General features: G+C 63.9%; 3 protein-coding genes across 12 annotated transcripts; 1 reads left to right on the forward strand and 2 right to left on the reverse strand.

The window, feature by feature from the left end:
- Nucleotides 1–13: 13 nt before the first annotated feature.
- C2H19orf25 (chromosome 2 C19orf25 homolog) lies at nucleotides 14–3,345 on the reverse strand. Its single transcript, XM_021730826.3, has 3 exons — nucleotides 3,206–3,345; nucleotides 2,885–3,016; nucleotides 14–1,571 (listed from the first exon to the last, which is right to left on the reverse strand). Exons 2-3 carry the CDS (start codon nucleotides 3,012–3,014, stop codon nucleotides 1,345–1,347), a joined length of 357 nt encoding a protein of 118 aa, XP_021586501.1. The 5' UTR covers nucleotides 3,015–3,016; nucleotides 3,206–3,345; the 3' UTR covers nucleotides 14–1,344.
- A 1,174-nt stretch (nucleotides 3,346–4,519) lies between these two features.
- Nucleotides 4,520–10,719, reverse strand: Pcsk4 (proprotein convertase subtilisin/kexin type 4). 6 transcript variants are annotated; one of them, XM_005332186.5, is made up of 15 exons: nucleotides 10,368–10,719; nucleotides 10,002–10,106; nucleotides 8,642–8,734; nucleotides 8,438–8,566; nucleotides 8,266–8,342; nucleotides 8,094–8,182; nucleotides 7,748–7,920; nucleotides 7,456–7,668; nucleotides 6,888–6,988; nucleotides 6,705–6,808; nucleotides 6,519–6,636; nucleotides 6,118–6,297; nucleotides 5,859–5,983; nucleotides 5,442–5,564; nucleotides 4,520–5,290 (listed from the first exon to the last, which is right to left on the reverse strand). In XM_005332186.5, the coding sequence occupies exons 1-15, from the start codon at nucleotides 10,566–10,568 to the stop codon at nucleotides 4,956–4,958; spliced, it is 2,166 nt and encodes a 721-aa protein (XP_005332243.1). In that variant the 5' UTR covers nucleotides 10,569–10,719; the 3' UTR covers nucleotides 4,520–4,955. The 6 variants fall into 6 exon arrangements, with proteins under 6 accessions (XP_005332243.1, XP_077888921.1, XP_040146688.1 ...); XM_078032795.1 differs by having other exon boundaries at nucleotides 10,002–10,128; nucleotides 10,368–10,497; XM_040290754.2 differs by having other exon boundaries at nucleotides 4,977–5,232; nucleotides 5,491–5,564.
- Nucleotides 10,720–10,800: 81 nt separating this feature from the next.
- Nucleotides 10,801–17,051, forward strand: Reep6 (receptor accessory protein 6). Of its 5 annotated transcripts, XM_078032735.1 has the most exons (7): nucleotides 10,801–10,948; nucleotides 11,093–11,601; nucleotides 14,145–14,238; nucleotides 14,315–14,453; nucleotides 14,686–14,854; nucleotides 15,004–15,084; nucleotides 15,421–17,051. In XM_078032735.1, exons 2-7 carry the CDS (start codon nucleotides 11,258–11,260, stop codon nucleotides 17,012–17,014), a joined length of 2,421 nt encoding a protein of 806 aa, XP_077888861.1. In that variant the 5' UTR covers nucleotides 10,801–10,948; nucleotides 11,093–11,257; the 3' UTR covers nucleotides 17,015–17,051. The 5 variants fall into 5 exon arrangements, with proteins under 5 accessions (XP_077888861.1, XP_077888865.1, XP_077888868.1 ...); XM_078032739.1 differs by lacking the exon at nucleotides 14,145–14,238 and having other exon boundaries at nucleotides 15,421–15,590; XM_013361471.4 differs by lacking the exon at nucleotides 10,801–10,948 and having other exon boundaries at nucleotides 11,370–11,601; nucleotides 15,421–15,590.
- The last annotated feature ends 1,699 nt before the right edge of the window (nucleotides 17,052–18,750 follow it).

An 18,750-nucleotide genomic window follows, 5' to 3' on the forward strand; every position in this document is an offset into this window, starting at 1 on the left:
ATCTCAGGTCAGGTTCTGGAAGCCGGACCTAAACGTGGCGGTGTTTATTCAGAGACAGGGAAGGGCTGGCTGATTGCCTTGGTCCCCTGGGGACAGTTCTCCAGGCAGGTGGCCCACCTGGGGCTTTGTTTCTGGTTCTCAGTCCTTGCTGCCAGCTCCAGTGTGCAGCAGGGCAGGGGTCTGGGCAGGCCCAGGTGAGCTGGGGTCCATTAAGGTGAACAGTACTGTCCTCAGCTGTCCAGGTAGCAAAGCTTTGGGGTGGGTGATCCACAAGAAATCCCCAAGGTTCAGTGTGGGCCCAAGACGGCTTCTGGTCAAGGAGTCTCTGGCTTCAGCAGTGACCCTTCACAGGGAGAGGTTCAGGAGACAGCGTGCCACTGGGGAACTGTGGGGAGGAGGGGCACAAGGCCAGGCTCCAGCCACCCAGCAGTGTTCCCTGCGGGACTGGGCGGTGCCCCACTCAGAGCTCCACACAGGCCCCTCTGAGGGTGGCCCCTGAACAAGAGCAGCTCAGAGGTACCATGGCAGCCCAGCCAGCGGCAGAGGGGATTTCACCCTGGGGCCTGGCCATGGAGCACCTCTCACAGGCCCGTGGCTCCTCTGGATGAAAACGCCTTTCAAGACCCTCCAACCCAGCCTCTACCTATCCCCGAGGACAGGGCCAGAAGAGACGGGGCACAGGGCCTAAGGACCCAGCCAGGCTCTGGGCAGGAGTGGCCAGCACATCCCCTGATCTCAGGGACATAGTCCAAGTGTGGCTAGAGTCTCAGGGCTTCTCTCTGGGAGCAAGTGACCTCAGCAGCCCAGAGTAGTTGTGAGACCACCGAGGCCTGTGGCAGGAGGTGGGCCAGAAACTCAGGCTGGCCCCTGGGCCACATGATGCAGGGTGGGGGCCCACCTGGCTGAACCAACACAGTCAACAGGTCAGTCCTGCACCCGGACCCCTGGCCAGCACCTGGACCCAGGTGAACAGACAGACCAGCCCTTCCTGGGGAGCACGCATTCCTGCAACCAGGTTCACAGTGCCCTGAAGGAGGAAGGAGGTGGCACTGCCCCAGAGGCTCATGTCCAACCAGAGGCCATTGCGAGTGGAGGAGGGGACCGAACCCCAGGGAGCATCCAACCTCTCCACCCTATGTCCAGGCAGAGCCGAGACCACGGTGTGGGTCCTGCCAGCCCAGTGTCATGGGAAGACACCCCGACCTGTAGCTGCCAGTGAAGGAGAGAAGCACGGTGGCCCCCGGTGCTGGAACCCAGATGGAATGCCAGCCTGGGGCACTCAGGTCCCCAGGGAGGAGCCAGAGGTGGTGGCATTAGGTGCTGCCTTAGACATGCAGGCCCAGGTCAGCCTGAGGAGGTAGCTGAGGTCCCTGGCAGCGCTGCCTGGTTCACCTGGATGATGCCCCGCTCCAGCTCCTGTCCAGCTAACTGGAGGTCCTCGCGCTTCTGCCGCAGCTCCTCCCTAGCCTGCTGCAGCCGCTTGTTTGTGATCACATAGGCCCGGCTCTGCTGGTAGAGCTGCTCCTGCTGATCCTCAGGGTCCTCGGTCCTCCTGGAGGGGCCTGGCAGGTCTGTGGATGGACACAGAAGCCTCACTCACCAAGGAGCCCCAAATCACAGAATGTGATACCTATGGGCCTCCACGCACAGGGCAGCCACGGGTGGGCATCTGCATCTCACCAAGCTAACCACAGGGCAGATGCAGACGCTGTGGGCAGGAGGGAGCTGAGCTGGCTCCCTCCCTGGCTAGGAGAGACCTCTTGGTTTTCACCTTGGCTACAGACTGGTTGCAGAAAGGCCCACAGGAAAGCCCAACCCAGGCCACTGGGTGGGCCTCCCTGGGTGGGCTCCGATTTCTGTCTTCAGACTGGGCTCTTGTGCCTGCTCTCTCTGGAAGCCTGAGCTGCAACATGCCAGCTCCTGCAGATGCCTTGTGTGGTTCTGCAGCCACAGGACCCAGTGCTTCCAGAACTGCGGGTGTGGAGACACATTTCCCAGGACCCCTTGCACAAGCAGCACATAAAACTCCCCTGCTCCCAGAAGGTACAAGACCATGGCTGCAGGACTGCAAAGGTTGGGTTTTGGGTACCATGCGACACGTCAGGACTCCCTCCAATCCTTCCTGTTCCTCACCTGCCCATAACCGTCTGGATTCCAGCTCCAACACCCACCGCAGGCCAGGAAACACTAGTGTTTGATTACAGGTCACTTTTTCACCATTATTTTAGATAAAAAGGGGGAAGGTCAGATGCAAACAGGATGGGACAAGCAGAAGATGGCCCAGAGCGCCCCTTCACTCTCCCTTGAACATGGTGCACCTCAGCTCCTGTGTGTGCTAGGTGGAACCTTGGGCCTTACAGGTGCTTCTCCTGGATTGCACCCCGGCCCTTTTTATTTTCAGGCAGGGTCTTGCTAAATTGCCAAGGTTGGCTGGAACCTGCGACCCTTCTGCCTCAGCCTCCTGAGCTACTGGGATAGGCTAACTGGTGTGCAGGCACAGGGGAGTGCCCCACAGTTCTGCAGGTCTGTTCCGACCCGTCGACAGTGAGAGCAGCTACTGGCCCAGGAGTGGAAAAACTGGCTGTGTACCCAAAAACTTTTTTTTACGGACACTGAAGATGACTTCACGTTACTTCCACACATCTCAAAATATGCTCACCCCCACTGAAACACGTGATCTGCGATGTGGCTCAGGGTAGAGCGACTGCCTAGGTGCAAAAAGGCCCTGGGGTCCATCCCCAGCATGAAAAAAAAAAAAGCGGAGACCCTTCCTGGCTCCCGGCCTTAGCGGACCGGCGGCGCGGGCGGGCGGTGTGCTCGTGCAGACCCCGCCTCTCCCGCTGGGCCCGGGACCGTCCCTCCCCTCTCGGGCCGGACTTTCTACCTTCCGGGGCCAGCGCGGTGAAGACGGGGTCCTGCGCCCGCGCTCCTCGCACGTCCTCCAGGATCTGCGCCACCGTGGGGGGCGCCGGGCGGGTGGGCAGCACCACGCGCTTCTTGGCCTTGGAGCCCATCCCTGGAGGCGGGAGAAGGGAGCACTGACCGGGCGTCCACCTCCCGCCCCGGCCACTCGCACGCACCCGCCGCCGCCCTGCCGCGCCCTCCGGGGCCGCCCAGCTCTGGCCTTCCCTTGGCGCGACACCGCGGCTCGGCACCGCAGGGCTCCGCTCGACCTCCGTCTCCCCGCGGAACCCTGGCCGCCCACCTCCACCGCCCGGGAACGCTCCTGCCGGCGCCGGAGCCGCCGCTACCACAGCACTTCCGCTTCCGGTCGGAGCTCCGGCCGACCCCACTCGCGATGCGCGCTTCCGGCCTCCTCGGACTCTGGCTCCCGGCCAGAGCCCACCCCTTCTTAAAGGGGCGGTTCCCTGGAGGATGCCGGTGTGATCTGAGACTGAGAGCGACCGCACGTGATGGGAGTGAGTGGAGTTTCCTCTGCTGGGTGACAGATCATCTGGAACTCGGGTTTATGTTCGTGTCACTGCGGTAGAGCCCAGGGCCAAAGTATCCCAGAGCCACACCCCAGCCCTTTCCGAGGCAGGGTCTCCTCCTGCCCAGCCTCCTGAGTCCCTGGGACCACAGGCCGGCTGGCCTCAGATTTCTGCAACCTCCTCCCCACCGGGCCGGTGAGGGCTGGGTTGGAGAACAAAAGCAGCAGAGGGAGGGTGTTGTTTAAACAGCTCTACGAAGAGGTAATTTACACACCCGAAATTCACTCACCTAGTGTCTGTAGTGGTTCTAATTCAGGGTTTGGGTGCTGGGTTTTTTGTTGTGTATCAGAGTCATGCAGTCACCCCCACAGTCTGGTTCCAGAACATTCTCATCATCCCAGAAGAAAGCCTGTCCCCATGAGCAGTCACCCACTCCCCAGCCTAGCTCCTGCACCCATGATTCACATCCGGTCTCTGGACTCGCCTGTCACTGTCACACACTGTGGCCTTGTGTGTCTGGCTCTCAATGAGCATGAGGTCCTCAGGTCCATCCATACCGCAGTGTGTGTCCCCTGGCTCCTGCCCTGGCTGAGGGCCACTCCAGGTGGATGGACATGGTGTCTGTCTGTGCATTGTGGAGCTGGCCGCAGTCCGGCTGTGGGAACCACGCTGCTGTGAGCCCGAGGGGTTTCTGTGGGGTGTTTGGTGTTTACGCCTCGGAGTGAAACCCCTGGGTGGGAGGCCAACTCGTATTCGGCGGTGGACTTGCCAGACTGATTTCCAAGGTGATGCCCAGGTGGCTAGCCAAGGGGCTCACCGCGTGGTGCAAGAGAAGGCTCAGGAGGAGTGTGGGCTGGAGAGGCCTTGGCCCGGGATGGGCCGCTCAGCATCTGCAGCCTCTGAGCGTCACTTGCCACCTTGAACCCCGCCCCAGGTCCCCAGAGCCGGGACTGCTGGCCAGGGGCTGATTCCTCCTTTGTGGTCCGCTGATCCTCGGGCTGACGTCAGGAAGGTAGTTTCCCTATGCAGTGCAGGGCTGCGGGGACCCCAACCAGGCCTGCCCTGCCCCAAAGGACACCCAGGCTTGGCACCTTTGACTCAACCTTTATTTGCAAACTCTGAGGTTGAACGTGGTGCTCGGGGCTGCTTGGACCCAACAGGGAAGGACCCGTGGCTGTGGTCTGACTTCTGCTCATCCCACCTCATCCCACCCCACCCCTGCACCAAGACTTCTCTCTCTCTTTCTCACTCGGAGCTTCTGGGTCCAGGCCACAGGGTTCCATGCAGCCCACACCCTGGCCAGTGACTGTGGGTGGCCAGCCAAGGCTTTCTGAGGCAGGGCAGTAGTGCCCACTTGGGCCCAGGCGGAGGTGGCTTTCCGTGCTCCAAGACGGACATCCCCAGGTTCCAGCAGCAGCTGGGGCTGGGGTGGTGGTGGGCAAGGCCCTCAGCACCGGGAGCCCAGCCCACAGTGGGCAGCTCTTGGACGCTGCAGAGGAGGAGACTTCTGCTCACAGGCCACAGTCAACAGGACCAATACCAGGGCTTGGGCCTGGCAGCGGCAGCAATAGCTGGAGCAGGCGGTGTCCAAGGGCTGCTGGTGGCCGCTGGGGATGGCGGCCCTGAGCAGGAGCCCTGGTGCTCATCCAGAGTGTGGGGCGGGGGGCAGGCGGTGCAGTCATGGGCAGAGCTGCCCCGGCAGGTGTAGCACGAGGCGTGGCAGCCGGAGCACACGCGGAGGGCAGGCGCGGCCGCGCGCCCAGGCCCTGCGGTCACTGCCGGCTGGGTGCTGCTGAAGTACCTGGGCGGGCAGTAGGAGAGGCAGAGGTGGCCCAGGATGTAGGCAGGGCCGTCACATTCTGCACGAGGGACACAGACGCGGAGGGTATGAGGTGCTGCCGGCCTTGTGGGCCCACCTGCCGCCAGCCCGCCCTGGGCCGCACACGCACACTGACCACCCCTGCGGCCGACGCCTCCCAGCAAGTGGACCGTGCGGCGCTGACCACTCACCCTGGCACAGCCCCTCTGTGTCCCGCTGCACACACGCGCTGCTGGTCACCTGGGGGTCTGAGGGCCGCTCCATCATGTCCTCAGCTGTCCCGTAGAGCAGCAGCGTGTAGCGGTACAGCGTCCCTGGGCAGGGGTCACGGTGGCATGGGGAGGGGAGAGGGTGTTGGGGCCTAGTGCTCCAGGCCCTGGCCCCCTCTGCTCAGCCACTGCCACCCAGAGCCCAGACCAGATGGCTGGGTGAGCACCCCTGTGTGCAGGGCCTGGACTTGGCCTCCCAGGAAGGGGACCTGCTGGCCCTGACAGGCCTGTGCACATGGTCTCTCCAGGGAGACCCGAGGCCACTGTGGCAGTGGGGGCAGTGGGGTAACCGAGGTGGGGTTGGACGGTGGAGCCCCCAACCTCAGCCCCGGCTCTCACCGGTGTTGAAATAGTAGCCCTTGTTCTCCAGGCCCAGGATCCACAGGCCCTGCGGGTCCTCGTCCCAGAAGTGGGTGGACATGAAGATCCAGTTGTTGTAGCCTTGGCCGCTGACATCCAGGGGCCTGGGCAGGTGGCAGCAGGGAGAGAAGGGCCCCTCTCAGGCGGGCTTGGGGCCATGGGGCCAGAGCCCCCTGGGAGGGCCTCCAGAGGGCGGCAGTGGCTACCAGGGGCCCGGTGGGTGGGGATGGGCACACACCTGATGGCCACCAGCGTGGAGCGGGTGCCCATGGGGCTGGTGAGAGAGATCTCCAGGTCCCCGCGGCGGCTGTAGGACAAGGACAGCTGCACCTGCACGTGCTCCAGGGAGCGGATGTAGTTGTGGCGGCCGGCACAGGCGGACACCTCCTTCTTCACGTGCATCCGGGGCAGGATGGGGCTGCAGGGGCGAGGACCCTCCAGTTGGCCCCCTGTGGGGTGGGCGCCAGCAGGAGGGTCTGGTATCCAAGATGAGGGGGCCACCCTCTCCTTTTACGAATGGGCGAAGGCCTTAGGGCTTGCCTCCCGGGGGCTCCCGCTCTCAGGTGGTGGTGGCTGGTGTGGGGGTGGGGAAGGGGGAGGTGTGCACAGTGTGCAGGGCCTTGGAGGGGCCTCCCTCACGTGGGGACATGCACAACCAGGATGGCACATTTCTTCTGGGGCTGTGTGGGCAGCCAGGTGCGAGCCATGTCCACCAGTAGCCCAGCGTCCAGCAGCCCGTAGCCGTAGTGGTGGCTCACTGTGTGGAGAGGTGGCGTCACTTTCCTGGTGGGCACAGCATTCCCGCCCCGACGGGCCCCATCGCACCTCGGCGCCCCACGCCATTGACCCTCCAGTCTTCGGCCTGCAGCTGCGCCGGCCTGGACGCGCGGACCACCAGGTGCTGCATGTCCCTCCAGCTCAGAAACGGGCTGCAGGGGAGGGCAGGGGCAGTGAGCAGGGGGCTGGGCCTGCGGCCAGGTGGTGGGCAGGGCCCCCACCGTCACCTACTTGGCCTCCAGAGCCAGGGCGATCATGCCTGCGGCCAGCGGGGCCGAGGCGGAGGTGCCGGTGTGCTTGTCTGTGCACTGGTGGTGCAGATCCGTGGTGACCTGGGGGCAGGCGGAGGACGCAGCCCTTGTTCACAGGCACCAAGAACTGCACTCAGAAAGCGCTAAAAAGCACACAGGTGGCCACCTGTGTCATCCCAGCCTGGGCAGCTTGACGAGACCCTGACTCGAGGTCCACATCTCGGACGTGGCTCCAGGCAGAGTGCTCCCCGGCTGCGGGGCCGGCCTTCCGTCCCAGGGCCACCGAAGGTAAAGGGGCAGAGCGCCAAGGTCTCGAGGCACAGGTCAGAGGGCACGCCAGGCTCGGGTGTGGGGCAGTGCACCCAGGGAGCTGTCCCTGCCTGGGTCACGGGGAGGGTGGCCCAGCGGCCAGAGCAGGAGGACTGGGTGCCCACCTCGGGAGCCCTGGGAAGGTGGAGAGGGAAGTCCTACAGAGGCGCTGGGAGGCAGCCCGGTGGCCCGAGCCGGGGGCCTCGGCGGTGGGGTCGGGGAGGGTCATGGGCACTCACGATCTGCGGGTCGGTGACCACCCCGCTGCTGTAGGTGGTGGTGAGCGTGGAGGCACAGGCCTCGCTGTACCAGGGCACGCGGCCCTGCTTGGTGGTGCTGCCCACGGACAGCGTGTGGATGCTGTTGGTGTAGCCGTCGCAGTTGCAGTTGTCATAGTGCAGGCCACCGTTGCCTGAGGCCCAGACGAAGAGTGTGCCCAACCCGCCGCGGCCCTGTGGGGAGGGACGGGGCAGGGCATTGGCCTGGCGCCCGGGCCTGGCCCTCACGGAGGGGTGGGGGGGCCCTGCTCACCTTGGTCACCCCCAGCCGGAAGGCCTCCCGAGTGAGGATGCCTGGGCCGTCCACCGTGCGGCCGTCGTCCTCGGGGCCCCAGCTGGCGCTGTAGATGTGGATGTGCTGAGGCTGCAGGCTCAGCGACTGGGCCTCCACGACGTCCGTGATGGTGCCGTCCAGCATGCGCACGCCTGCGCGGGGGGTGTGGGCCTCTCCACCAGCCGCCCGCCAGGCCTGCCGCCCACCGTCCCTTTCCCTGGGGGCTCCGCCCGGGCCCCCGCGCAGCCGTCAAGGCCTGTGTGCCCACAGGTCCCAGCCTGACCCTCCCCTCTGTCCCGGGCTGTGCCCTAGGGGACCCGCGTACCTCCAATCCGGGCGTTGAAGGCGACACCCGCCCCGCAGAAGTGGTTGTTGGCTATGGCGGCCACCTCCCCAGCACAGCGCGTCCCATGCCTGGTGCCAGGGCCAAGAAGTGCACCCCTGAGAGCCCGCCTGGCCCTGTGGACAGGGGCCCTCACCCCAGGACCAGGGCTCACCGGTTCTCATCACTGGGCGTGTAGCGGGGCTGGGGATCCGCGTCGTAGTCGTTGAAGTCGTAGCTGGCCAGGGGGTCCTGCAGGCAGGAGGGGACAGGAGGGGGGCTGAGGCGTCCCTGGGGCGGGGCCAGCCTTGATCCGGGGCAGCCCCCATTAGCCACCCAGGTCTCACATAATTGGCCCAGAGATCCGGGTGGTCCTTCTCGATGCCATCGTCCAGGATGGAGACCACGACCCCCTGCCCCGTCAGGCCCTGGCTCCAGACCTGCAGGATGTTCAGGTCCGGCTGCACCTGGGTATTCTGCATCAGGAGGGGTCTGGTCAGCGGGGCTCTGGCTGGCCCTGCCTGTCCACCCGCCCCAGCCCAGCTGCTCACCATGTACCACTGCTTGGAGAACCAGGGGTCCGAGGGCTCCGCAAAGGAGCGCTTGAAACGCCGCCGCAGCGTCTGCTGCTCAAACCACTGCACCTGGGGACACAGCCGGATGTCCAGGGCTTATCCCTGGGGCCTTTCGGGCGGGGGAGGGTGGACTAGAGGACTGTGGACCTCTGGGGAGGTTCTGTGTCTGTGGGGCTGCTGCTCCTCAGGCCCATCTCCTCTGTCCTCTGTCTGCCCAAAGCTCTCAGAACACCTACTCTTAGGTCCCACAGACCCATGGCCAGAGCTGAGGATGAGTGGAGCCTCTCTGATCCCAGCTGCCTCTTCCTCCCTCCCACATTTAGATCCTTGTGTCAAGGTCCCCCTGGGTCCCTCAGCATCACTTCAAAAAACAGCCACTTTTACCTCCCCATCCAAAATGACCACACCCTTTTCTTTTCTGGTTCTCCATTTCCCTGTCCACTGCCCACAAGCCCTACCTGTCTATACAACTACCAGCCTCCTTACTGCTCACTAACAATGGCTGCCTTCTTGTTCCAAGAGCCTGTGAATCCATTTCCACCCCAGGACCTTTGCACATACCATTATGCTCTTCTTCTGGCTTTTGCCATCCCTGCTTCTTACCTTCTTGGTACCCCCCAACTCAGCTCATATTCCCAGCCCCCATCTCAGTGGTCTGGGCCATCTTTTTCTGGCTGCTCAGCTCCAGATTTGGGAACTGGCCCTGATTTCTCTCTCTCCTCCTGATTTCTTCCAATCCATCTGCCAGCCCTGGCTGCTCTCCTGCAAACTATGTATAGGTCACATCTTTCAGTCCCCAATGCTACGGGCAAGCAGCCCGCCAGGGCAGCCCACCCCACTTCACAGCACCCAGGGCTCCCCAGAATCCATCCTAATTCTTCATCTGGGCATCTGAGACCTTTTCTTGATAGGACAGGGACTGATTGGGAGCAGACACCCCTATGAGCCCCCAGACCACTGGGCAGTTTTGGCTTCCTACTCTGCAACTGTTTTCATGCTGGTCAAATGGGCCGTTTCCCATCTCTCCACCCTGAGGTGGGGAGAAAGGAAGGACCATTCATCCCTTCTTACCAGAGCGTTTGGGGCCCCTCATTTTTTAGGAAGGAAGAGGGAGTGGCAATAAGTGCCTACTCTGTACCAGGTCCTGGGGGTGGTATGCTCACACAGACCTCCTCATCTGGTCCCCACTGTGGGGACCAAGTGGAAACCGAATTGCTGAGTTGGTGACTTGCTGGAGGCCACCCGGCCACCATGGCAACCACAAGAATAACAGAAGGCAGCTGGTTGGCCCCAGGTGGCTGAGACCAAGACAAGTAGCCTCCCAGACCGGACTCACCTTGGGGTCTTTCTTCAGGCGGAGGCGGTGGCCCCAGTGGGGAGTCAGGGACTGCTGGGCCACGCCCCGGTGCCGGAGGTGGAAGTACTGCCCGTCAGGGAAGATCTGGAAGCGTGCCGCAGCAGCTCTGCTGGGACCGGCTCCGTGATGGAGGCACTCCCACCCCAACCGGCCGGCCCCCTTGCTTGCATGCTCCCAACCGGGGGCCCAGGTGGAAGCTTCTGGGAGTCCCAGAATCTAAGGTGGCCGTGGCAGGGGTATGCTGGGGGTTCTTGATATTTGGGGGGCCTTGGGGACCCGGGTCCTTTTTGTTGGGGTCTGGGGTCGCCCAGCCCCACACTTCCCATCCAGCCGGGTCCCACCCACCTGCCCCAGGTTGACGAAGCCAAATTTGCGTGCCAGGCGCTCGACCTCCTGGTAACCCTGTGTCACCCGCACGGCCCAGCTGCCGACGTAGATGGGGGCCGGGGCCGTGGCCCAGGCCACAGCCAGGGGGCGGACGAAGCCCAGGCTCAGGGCCAGGGCCAAGGACAGGCGCAGACAGAGCGCAGTCGGGGCTGGCCGCATGGCGGGGGCGGGACCGGGGGCGGGGCCTCCGGAAAGCCCCTCCCTCTGGCCAAACCGCCTAGTCGGCCCGGCGCCCGCCGGACTGCCGGCGCCATAGCAACCCGAGGGCTTCAACTCCCAGGGGGCCTTGCGGTTCCCCCAAGTGGGGCGGGAAGGCCCGACAGAAGCCGTAGGAGGGTACGCGTGTCCACAGACCTAAGCCCTCTGGAGCCTCCGTTTCCTCATTTGTACGCGGACCCAACTCCGGCCCACGGGAGCAGGTTCACTGTTGCCTAGGGGAATGGGAAGCCGCCTTTATTTGGCCCCACCCACTTTCTTCACACCCTTTCCTCGAAAATCAGCTCCGTCTCCTGTCCTCTCCAACCTGAGTGTTTCTCTGGGTAAGTCCCGCCTCCCCTCTTAACCCCGCCCTATCGCGAGCTGACCCCGCCTCCCCTCTACTCAGCCCCGCCCCTGTCTGGCCTCGTCAATCGTCTCTGGCGGGTCTCTGGCCCTAACACCCGCGCTGCCCTCTCCTCTCTTAGCTCCACCCTCCTCAGCGATGCAGCCAATAATCCCCGGCCCTGACGCCACACCTTCCAACCAGCTACGTCCCACTCCTGCTCGGCCAATCAGCGCCCTCGGCCTCCGCGCCCCGCCCCCCTCGCCGCCGCCTCCTTTCCACTCCGTCCGCCTCCGGCCAGAGGGCAATGCGGCGGGGGAGAGGGGGCAGGCCCCTCCTCCTTTGTCCGCCCTGCCCTCCCATTGGCCGGAGCGGGGGAACAGGGGCGGAGCCCGGAACAGGGGAGGAAACCAGCAGCCTGGGGGCGGAGCCGGGCAGCCCTAGCGGGGGCAAGGCTGCTCGCGCTCGGCGGGGCCGGTGCGTGGGGCAGCAGGCAAGCTCCAGCTCGAGCTGCCAGCCCCGGGCCCGCCGGTGCCATGGACGGCCTGCGCCAGCGCTTCGAGCGCTTTCTGGAACAGAAGAACTTTGTCACCGAAGCGCTCGGAGCGCTCGAAGCCAAGATCGGTGTCGAGAAGCGGTATCTGGCCGCGGGTGAGCCGTCGGGGCGCTTGCCCCATTGCACTGACGGGCACACTGAAGCGCTGGGCATCGAGACCTGACGCTTCTCCGACTGGCCCCGGCTGCAGGGTCCGGTCCGGGAGAGGCGCGCGTCCCGCTGCTCAGCATAGAGACCCAGATCCTGGGGAGGGAGAGGGTCTGCCTGCAGCCCCTGCCCTGTGCCTGCCCGGCGACCTTGAGTGAGGGCAACTCTGGGCCCCTGCAGTGCTCCCCTGTAGCCGTGGTCCCAAAAGTTCTCTGCCCCTTCCGTCGGGGCCTTGGGCACTTGCCAGGCTGAGTCCAGTTCTTCCAGTTGCCTAACTAGGTGTGGGGGCAGTCTTGATGCCAATGACCTATGTGTCTGCCCCAACTCATTCCTGAGTGGACTCGAACCTGGCAGTGGGTACAGACATTTTCCCCGTTTGTCCGAGGGGAAGCCTAGGTCCTCCTCCTGAAGCCCTCTTCCTGTACCCCAGTTCCTGACTTACTCTCCTGTCCTTATTACGTGTTGAGTTGGGTTGTGGAGAGCTGTGTTGGTTCCCTGGGCAGGAAGAAGCCGCGCACACGACTGTAGCTCCATTCCATTTCCATTGCCCCTTTTCAAACCTATGCAGTAGGTCTGTGGTCAGTGCTCAAGTGCCCTTCTCCCCCTTTAGTAGTACTCAGAGGTCCACTGCCTTTTCCAGGAGACCCTCCCCCTGGACCACAAGGACACTTGTCTGGTCTTGAGGCCTCCACAGGGAGGGCTGTGCTCCATTCTTTGATCACCTTTTGTGGGCAGATTCTGGAGACCACCTTCCTCCCATTTTCCCACCAGCTGGGGGATTCCCCTGCAGGCAGCTCAAGGAGGGTCTGAAATCCTCATCCAGACCCTGGATGCCCGCCAGTGCCCAGCCCCCCACCCCAGCAAGTCAGCCAGGTGGCACGTGTGTGCTGTGCCTGCCCAGTGCAGGTCCCGGCCTCTGCCCTGGCTTTCCACAGGCCTTGCTTGTCCCAGTGGGTGGGGAATGTAGGTCATAGAGCACTTGAGGGGAGAGGGCTGGGTATCTTCAGGGAGAAAACTGAGGCACAGGGAGGCAGGGACTGGGGGAGGCTGCCTCTGTCTGGAGCATGGCCCCCCTCCCTGCCCCAACCCCATCTGTTGATCTCTGGGTCCCTTCCCCCCCACAACCCTGATGTCCAAGGTCATCCTTTCATTGCTGAGACTGCAGGTTTAAAGGGATTTAGGAGCAAGAGCCCCTCCTTCCCCACTAGCCAACCTGGGAGAGCCCCTCCTTCCCCACTAGCAAACCCCAGGAAGGAGTCCTATCCTCCTTGAGCCTCACCCAGATATAGGGAACATTGAGCCTCACCGACCCCAGATGGCCAAATTCCATGGCCCCCGGTGACAGATAAGACAACTCAGAGGAGGCAGTGACCTAGAGGTCACATGGCCTTTTGGGGCCACCTGGGTCCCTGTCTGACTGCTCTGACTTCTGGACCTGGAGGACAGAGGCTAATGCAGGTGGAGGAAAGGGTGGGGTGATCTGGTGCTCTGCCCTTTGGTCCAGAAGTGGCCTCTATCTCTCTGCCGATAACAACCTCAGGGAAGGAGGGAGGAAGCTGTCCAGGGGCTCCAAGTTTCCTTGTGTGCCCTTGGGAAGCTGCTCCCCTGGCCTCAAAGCCGAATGAGATAAGGCAGAGGAGGCCCTGAGGCTGGCACAGTGGGCGCTTGGCAGATGCCACAGTCATTAGTCTTTTCAGAATCAAGCTCAGGATTGTGGCTGAGCTCCTGACCCCCTCCCTCATTTGTCTTTGAACCTCCATTGCTGGGAGTATGTTTTAGTGGCCAGAAGGTGTAGGAAGCAAGGGTCCCCTGACCCACAGCCACCTAGTGGGAGCCACCACCCCCATTGCAGGTGGGAGTGAGACTCCACAGGAAAGGCTTGCCGCAGGTGGCAGGGAAAGGAACAGGCTCCTCCAGCTCTGGGAAGACTTGGGTTCTCAGAGGGGCTGACACTGCCCCATGCGTATTTAGCCTTGTCTGGGGTCATTTGTGGTTGTCCCACTGGAAGCTCCTGGCCGGGAGTGAGTGGAGGCCAGAGGTGCTGCTCAGCACCGTGCAGGGCCCAGGACAACCACTCCAGTGAATGGACTGTGCCCGCATCCGCAGGATGGAGCCTTTACACAGGTCCTAGCCACTCAGCTCTCCCAGCTCCCCAGGGATCACGCACTGCCTTCCTACTCCCAGCACCTCCCACAGGACCTGGAATGAAGTTCTTAGAATTGCAGATGGTCACTTATTCACTCAACCAATGCTCTCTGGGCAACTGCTTTGTGCTCACTCCACAAGTGAGCCCTGGTTCAGAGCCAAGGTCCCTGCCTGCCCTTGGGGTGCTCACAGCACCCCACCATTTGCACGCATACATCTCAGGGCTAGAGGCCCTGGGGCTGCATGAGCGGCCCACTGGCGGCTCGGGCATCCTGGAGGCATCGCTGGGGCTCTGGCAGGAGGTGCTGGCCTCCGGGTGCTACCGGACGGTCCCTGTCTCCTGTAGGAGTCGTCATTCTGCTAAGCTTGTACCTTCTGTTCGGCTACGGGGCATCTCTGCTGTGCAACCTGATCGGATTTGTATACCCCGCATATGCTTCGTGAGTGCCCTGGCTGCCCCGTGGGAGGGGAGCCTGGGGGTGCGCGTGGCCCCTGAGCCTCCTGCACCTCCCGCAGAGTCAGAGCCATCGAGAGCCCAGGCAGAGACGACGATACCGTGTGGCTCACCTACTGGGTGGTGTACGCTGTGTTCGGACTGATGGAGTTTTTCAGCGACCTACTCCTGTTTTGGTTCCCTTTCTACTACGCGGGCAAGGTGGGGGGCCGGCCCCTCCTGGGGGCCCCAGGACAAGCAGGTCACCCACCCTGGGGAAGAGAGGGCAGCCAAGAGTCCAGGGTGTGTGGGGTCTGGGGCCTGCCTCCAGGCTGGACCAGGGACATGGACCGTCCCAGGGGCTGTCTGAGGGTGGAGGCCCAGTTCCTGCCCAGGTGGGTGTCTGGCAGGGACACTGAGGGACAGGCCCCAGTGTGACGGCTGTGCCCTGCAGTGCGCCTTCCTGTTGTTCTGCATGACGCCGGGGCCCTGGAACGGGGCTCTAGTCCTGTATCATCACGTGGTGCGTCCAGTGTTCCTAAAACACCACGCGGCCGTGGACAGCGCCGTGAGCCAAATCAGCGGCCGAGTCCTGGACGTGGCAGCCGGAATAGCCAGGGACGGTAGGTGCTGGGGGCCGGGGTCTCCGCCAGCCTGCCGGCCTGCTGCCTCCCATCCTGCCTCCCCTGGGCCTCGGCCACTCTCTGGGGTCTTCACCACGCCTCTGGGGCTCCCCTCACACACCTCTCTCTTGCATGCTCTCGGGAACCAGTGCTTCAGGCCCTGGCCCGCGGCCGGGCGCACGTCACCCCAGTGCCGGCAGCGGAGCCTCCAGTGGCCCTGGAAGCCCCCCGTAGGTACCCGGGGCGGGCAGGGCCGGTACATGCCGGTGGTGGCACTCATGTACATTGGACGTGTGTGTGCCTGCGTGTGAGTGTGCGCACCCTGTGTGCCAGCGTGCTGTGAGCAGGCGCTGTGCCTAGGACATGTGTCCTCTCCTGTCCCTGTGCCCACACGGGAGTCAGCGGGCACAGGGTGGATGTGTGTGCCCAACTGCCTGGGTGACCACCTGGCCCCTGAAGGAGCTGACTCTATCACCAACAGCCTAAGTCCTGCTCCCAGCAGCTGGGCAGAGCCCTAGGGGTGGTGGACGGGATCGCCCAACTGCCCCTCCCTGCCCTCTCCACAGCCAAGGCAAGCCAGAGCCCGCAGCTGAAGGACAAGTGAAGCCGCCCTCCAGCTCTGGCACGGACCAGTCCAGCAGGAAGGGGCGCACACCAGGCACCCAGCTCCCCACACCAGGCACCCAGCACCCCACAGCAGGCACCCAGTATCCCACAGCAGGCACCTACCACCCCACAGCAGGCACCCAGTATCCCACAGCAGGCACCTACCACCCCACAGCAGGCACCCAGCACCCCACGTCAGGCACCCAGCACCCCACAGCAGGCACCCAGCACCCCACATCAGGCATCCACCAATCCACATCAGGCATCCACCACTCCACATCAGGCACCCAGCACCCCACATCAGGCACCCAGCACCCCACATCAGGCATCCACCACTCCACATCAGGCACCCAGCACCCCACATCAGGCACCCAGCACCCCACATCAGGCATCCACCACTCCACATCAGGTACCCAGCACCCCACAGCAGGCACCTACTACTCCATATCCGGCACCCAGCATCCCACAACAGGCACCTACCACTCCACATCAGGCACCCAGCACCTCACAGCAGGCACCTACTACTCCACATCAGGCACCCAGCATCCCACAGCAAGCACCTACTACTCCACATCAGGCACCCAGCACCCCATAGCAGGCACCTACCACTCCACATCAGGCACCCAGCACCCCACAGCAGGAACCTACTATTCCACATCAGGCACCCAGCACCCCATAGCAGGCACCCAGCACCCCATAGCAGGCACCCAGCACCCCATAGCAGGCACCCTGCACTCCACAGCAGGCACCTACCACCCCATAGCAGGCACCCTGCACTCCACAGCAGGCACCTACCACCCCACAGCAGGCACCTACCAGTCCATATCAGGCACCCAGCACCCCACAGCAGGCACCTACCACCCCATAGCAGGCACCCTGCACTCCACAGCAGGCACCTACCACCCCACAGCAGGCACCCAGCACCCAACATCAGGCACCTACCACCCCACAGCAGGCACCCACCACCCCACGGAGCCCTCTGCAGATTCCCAGGCAGAGCCTCGGGCGGGGCACTCAAGTCCCATCCGGCCCACCGGGAGCCCCCTCTCTGCTGCCTCCACAGAGTCTCACTCGCTGACCACCCCCAGCTCCATGTCCCAGGGCCAGGCAGTCTCTGGCTCTACCAGTGGCTCCCAGGTGGCCAGAAAGACACAGATTCAGCCCCAGCCCCGCACTGGCTTCTCCAACTCGGCCCCGGTGCCCTCCCCGCAGGCCGTGGGGTCCTCAGGGACCGGGCGGGGCCCCAGCACCACCTCCAATCAGGACCCGTCCCTTGGCCAGTCTCCTAGTAGCACCACCACCCCCTCGCAGTCCCCCAGCAAGCTGCCCAGCGGGCCCCGCAACACAGCCTCCAAGGGCAGCTTCCCGCAGCAGAAGGAGGCCGCCACCAGCACCTCGGGACCCAGGTCGCCCGTCCCCTCCCATTCTGAGTCCTCGCTGGAGTTGGAGTGCTCCTCGGAGTCCACCACCGAGATCACCTACACCTGGCCACACTACCGACACCAGCTGCCCTGCCGCCGGCCCTGCTGGCTCCTGAAACACCTGGCCTACTAGGCACCAGCTGGACGTGCCCAATAAAGTTCCGGCCCCAGCTGGCGAGTGTCTGCTGCGCCGGGTGCCGGGCGCGAGTGCCCGCTGTGCAGAGCAGCCGCTTCACAGGGCTCAGGTGGCAGGACAGCCAGCGCCCCACCAGGCAGGTGCAAGCCTGGACCTCTCCTGTGTCCCCGTGTCTTGGGCCTGTGGTCAGCTGCTTCCGCGTACCCGCTCTTCATTTAAAAACAAAACAAGATTCCTCCAGAGCCAAGAAGTGGCTGGGGAGCCCTGGCCTGGCCGCGGTCCCCCAAGACGTGTGGGAAGGGGACGCCAGGAGACTCCCACACAGTGAGGACGGGAGGGCGGGGGAGGGGAGCAGCTGCTGAGTGCAGACCTGGGACTTTCCTGCCCAGGTGTCCCGACTGCTGGGCATAACTACCTGGGCTGAGGGCTGGGTGGGGGCGTGCTGGTCCAGATGCCAAGGGGCCGTGAACAGGGAGAGGGCAAAGCCCCCAGCAGGGAGCCCAGGGCCTGGCACTCAAGGGCAGTGTGAGGACACCAGTGGGCTCTGGCCAGGGCTGTTTTGTTGGTGTCTGAGTTCTGGGGATGGAACCCAGGGCACTTGACCACTCTGAACTCGCACCCCAGCCTCTGGGCCCCTGGGTCGCTGGGGGGACAGGCAGCGGCAGGCAGGGGACAGACGTGTTGCAGAAAGCTGAGCGCAGAACAGCAAGGGTGACACTGGTGCCCCCGGGGACTCCTGGCCACAAGGTGGTGGCCAGCTCGGTGCTCGCCTGCAGGTGGAAGCAGGGCTGTAGGCCCACCCGACCTTACCGTGCTCCAGGCTGTGCCTGCAGTGCTCGGTGGGCCATGTGTCCCGGGGACCCTGCTGTCTGTCCAGCGCAGCAGTGGACTCCTGCAGTCCTTACCATGTGACCAGCTAGGGCTCTGGCGGCCCCACACACCAGGACAGTTTTCCAGAGAACAGGGCGACTCTGAGCTGCCAACCCACAGCCACACATCCTCTGTCTGCGCATTCGGTGGGGGCTCGGTGGGGACGGTGGCCGGGCATCATCCATCTCCTCAACACACCTGAGCACACCTGAGCACCTTCTCATCTCGGCCTTGTCCCAGGAGCCCAGGGGCCAGCAAAGACCCAAAGAAATGTTCCTGCTCCTGCGAACTTGGCCAGGGGACCAAGGTGACAAGCGCATCACGGGGAGAAGACAGCAGGGAAGGGTGGGGCAGCAGCTGTGTGAGGCGGTTAGGTGGGCGCTCAGCCAGAAAGGCCCACGGCAGCCCCGGAGTGGACGGGAGCCTGCGGACACTGCAGAGCGTCCAGGCCCTGCAGCAGGACCAGCCTGGCATGCGGACAGCAGCAAGGAGCCCTGTGGCTGGGCTGGTGCCCTGGAGTGGACTCTAGGCTTCTCTGGGGAGGTAGGGTTCACCAGGACGGAGGGTCCAGGGCAGTCGTGAGTTGACCCTCGTCCACGGGGGCACTGGGGACAGGACCACAGGTATCCTCATCTGTGGCTGGGGGGGTTTCCAGATGAGGTGTGGCACCACTTGGGAGGACAGGGGCTGAGCCCCTTGGCACGCCTCAGCCCAAGCCTCAAAAGGGCCCTAGCTCTGCCCCTCAGAGGGCGGCCAGGTGTGTCCACCTGGGCAGGCACACAGGTGGTGAGGAGGTGGCCATCCCTCTAGGTGGAAGTGGTGAGCTTCACTGTCTAATTCAACACGGGGTGCCACCGGCCACC

Source organism: Ictidomys tridecemlineatus, chromosome 2, assembly GCF_052094955.1.
Source record: "Ictidomys tridecemlineatus isolate mIctTri1 chromosome 2, mIctTri1.hap1, whole genome shotgun sequence".
Taxonomy (NCBI): Eukaryota; Metazoa; Chordata; class Mammalia; order Rodentia; family Sciuridae; genus Ictidomys; species Ictidomys tridecemlineatus.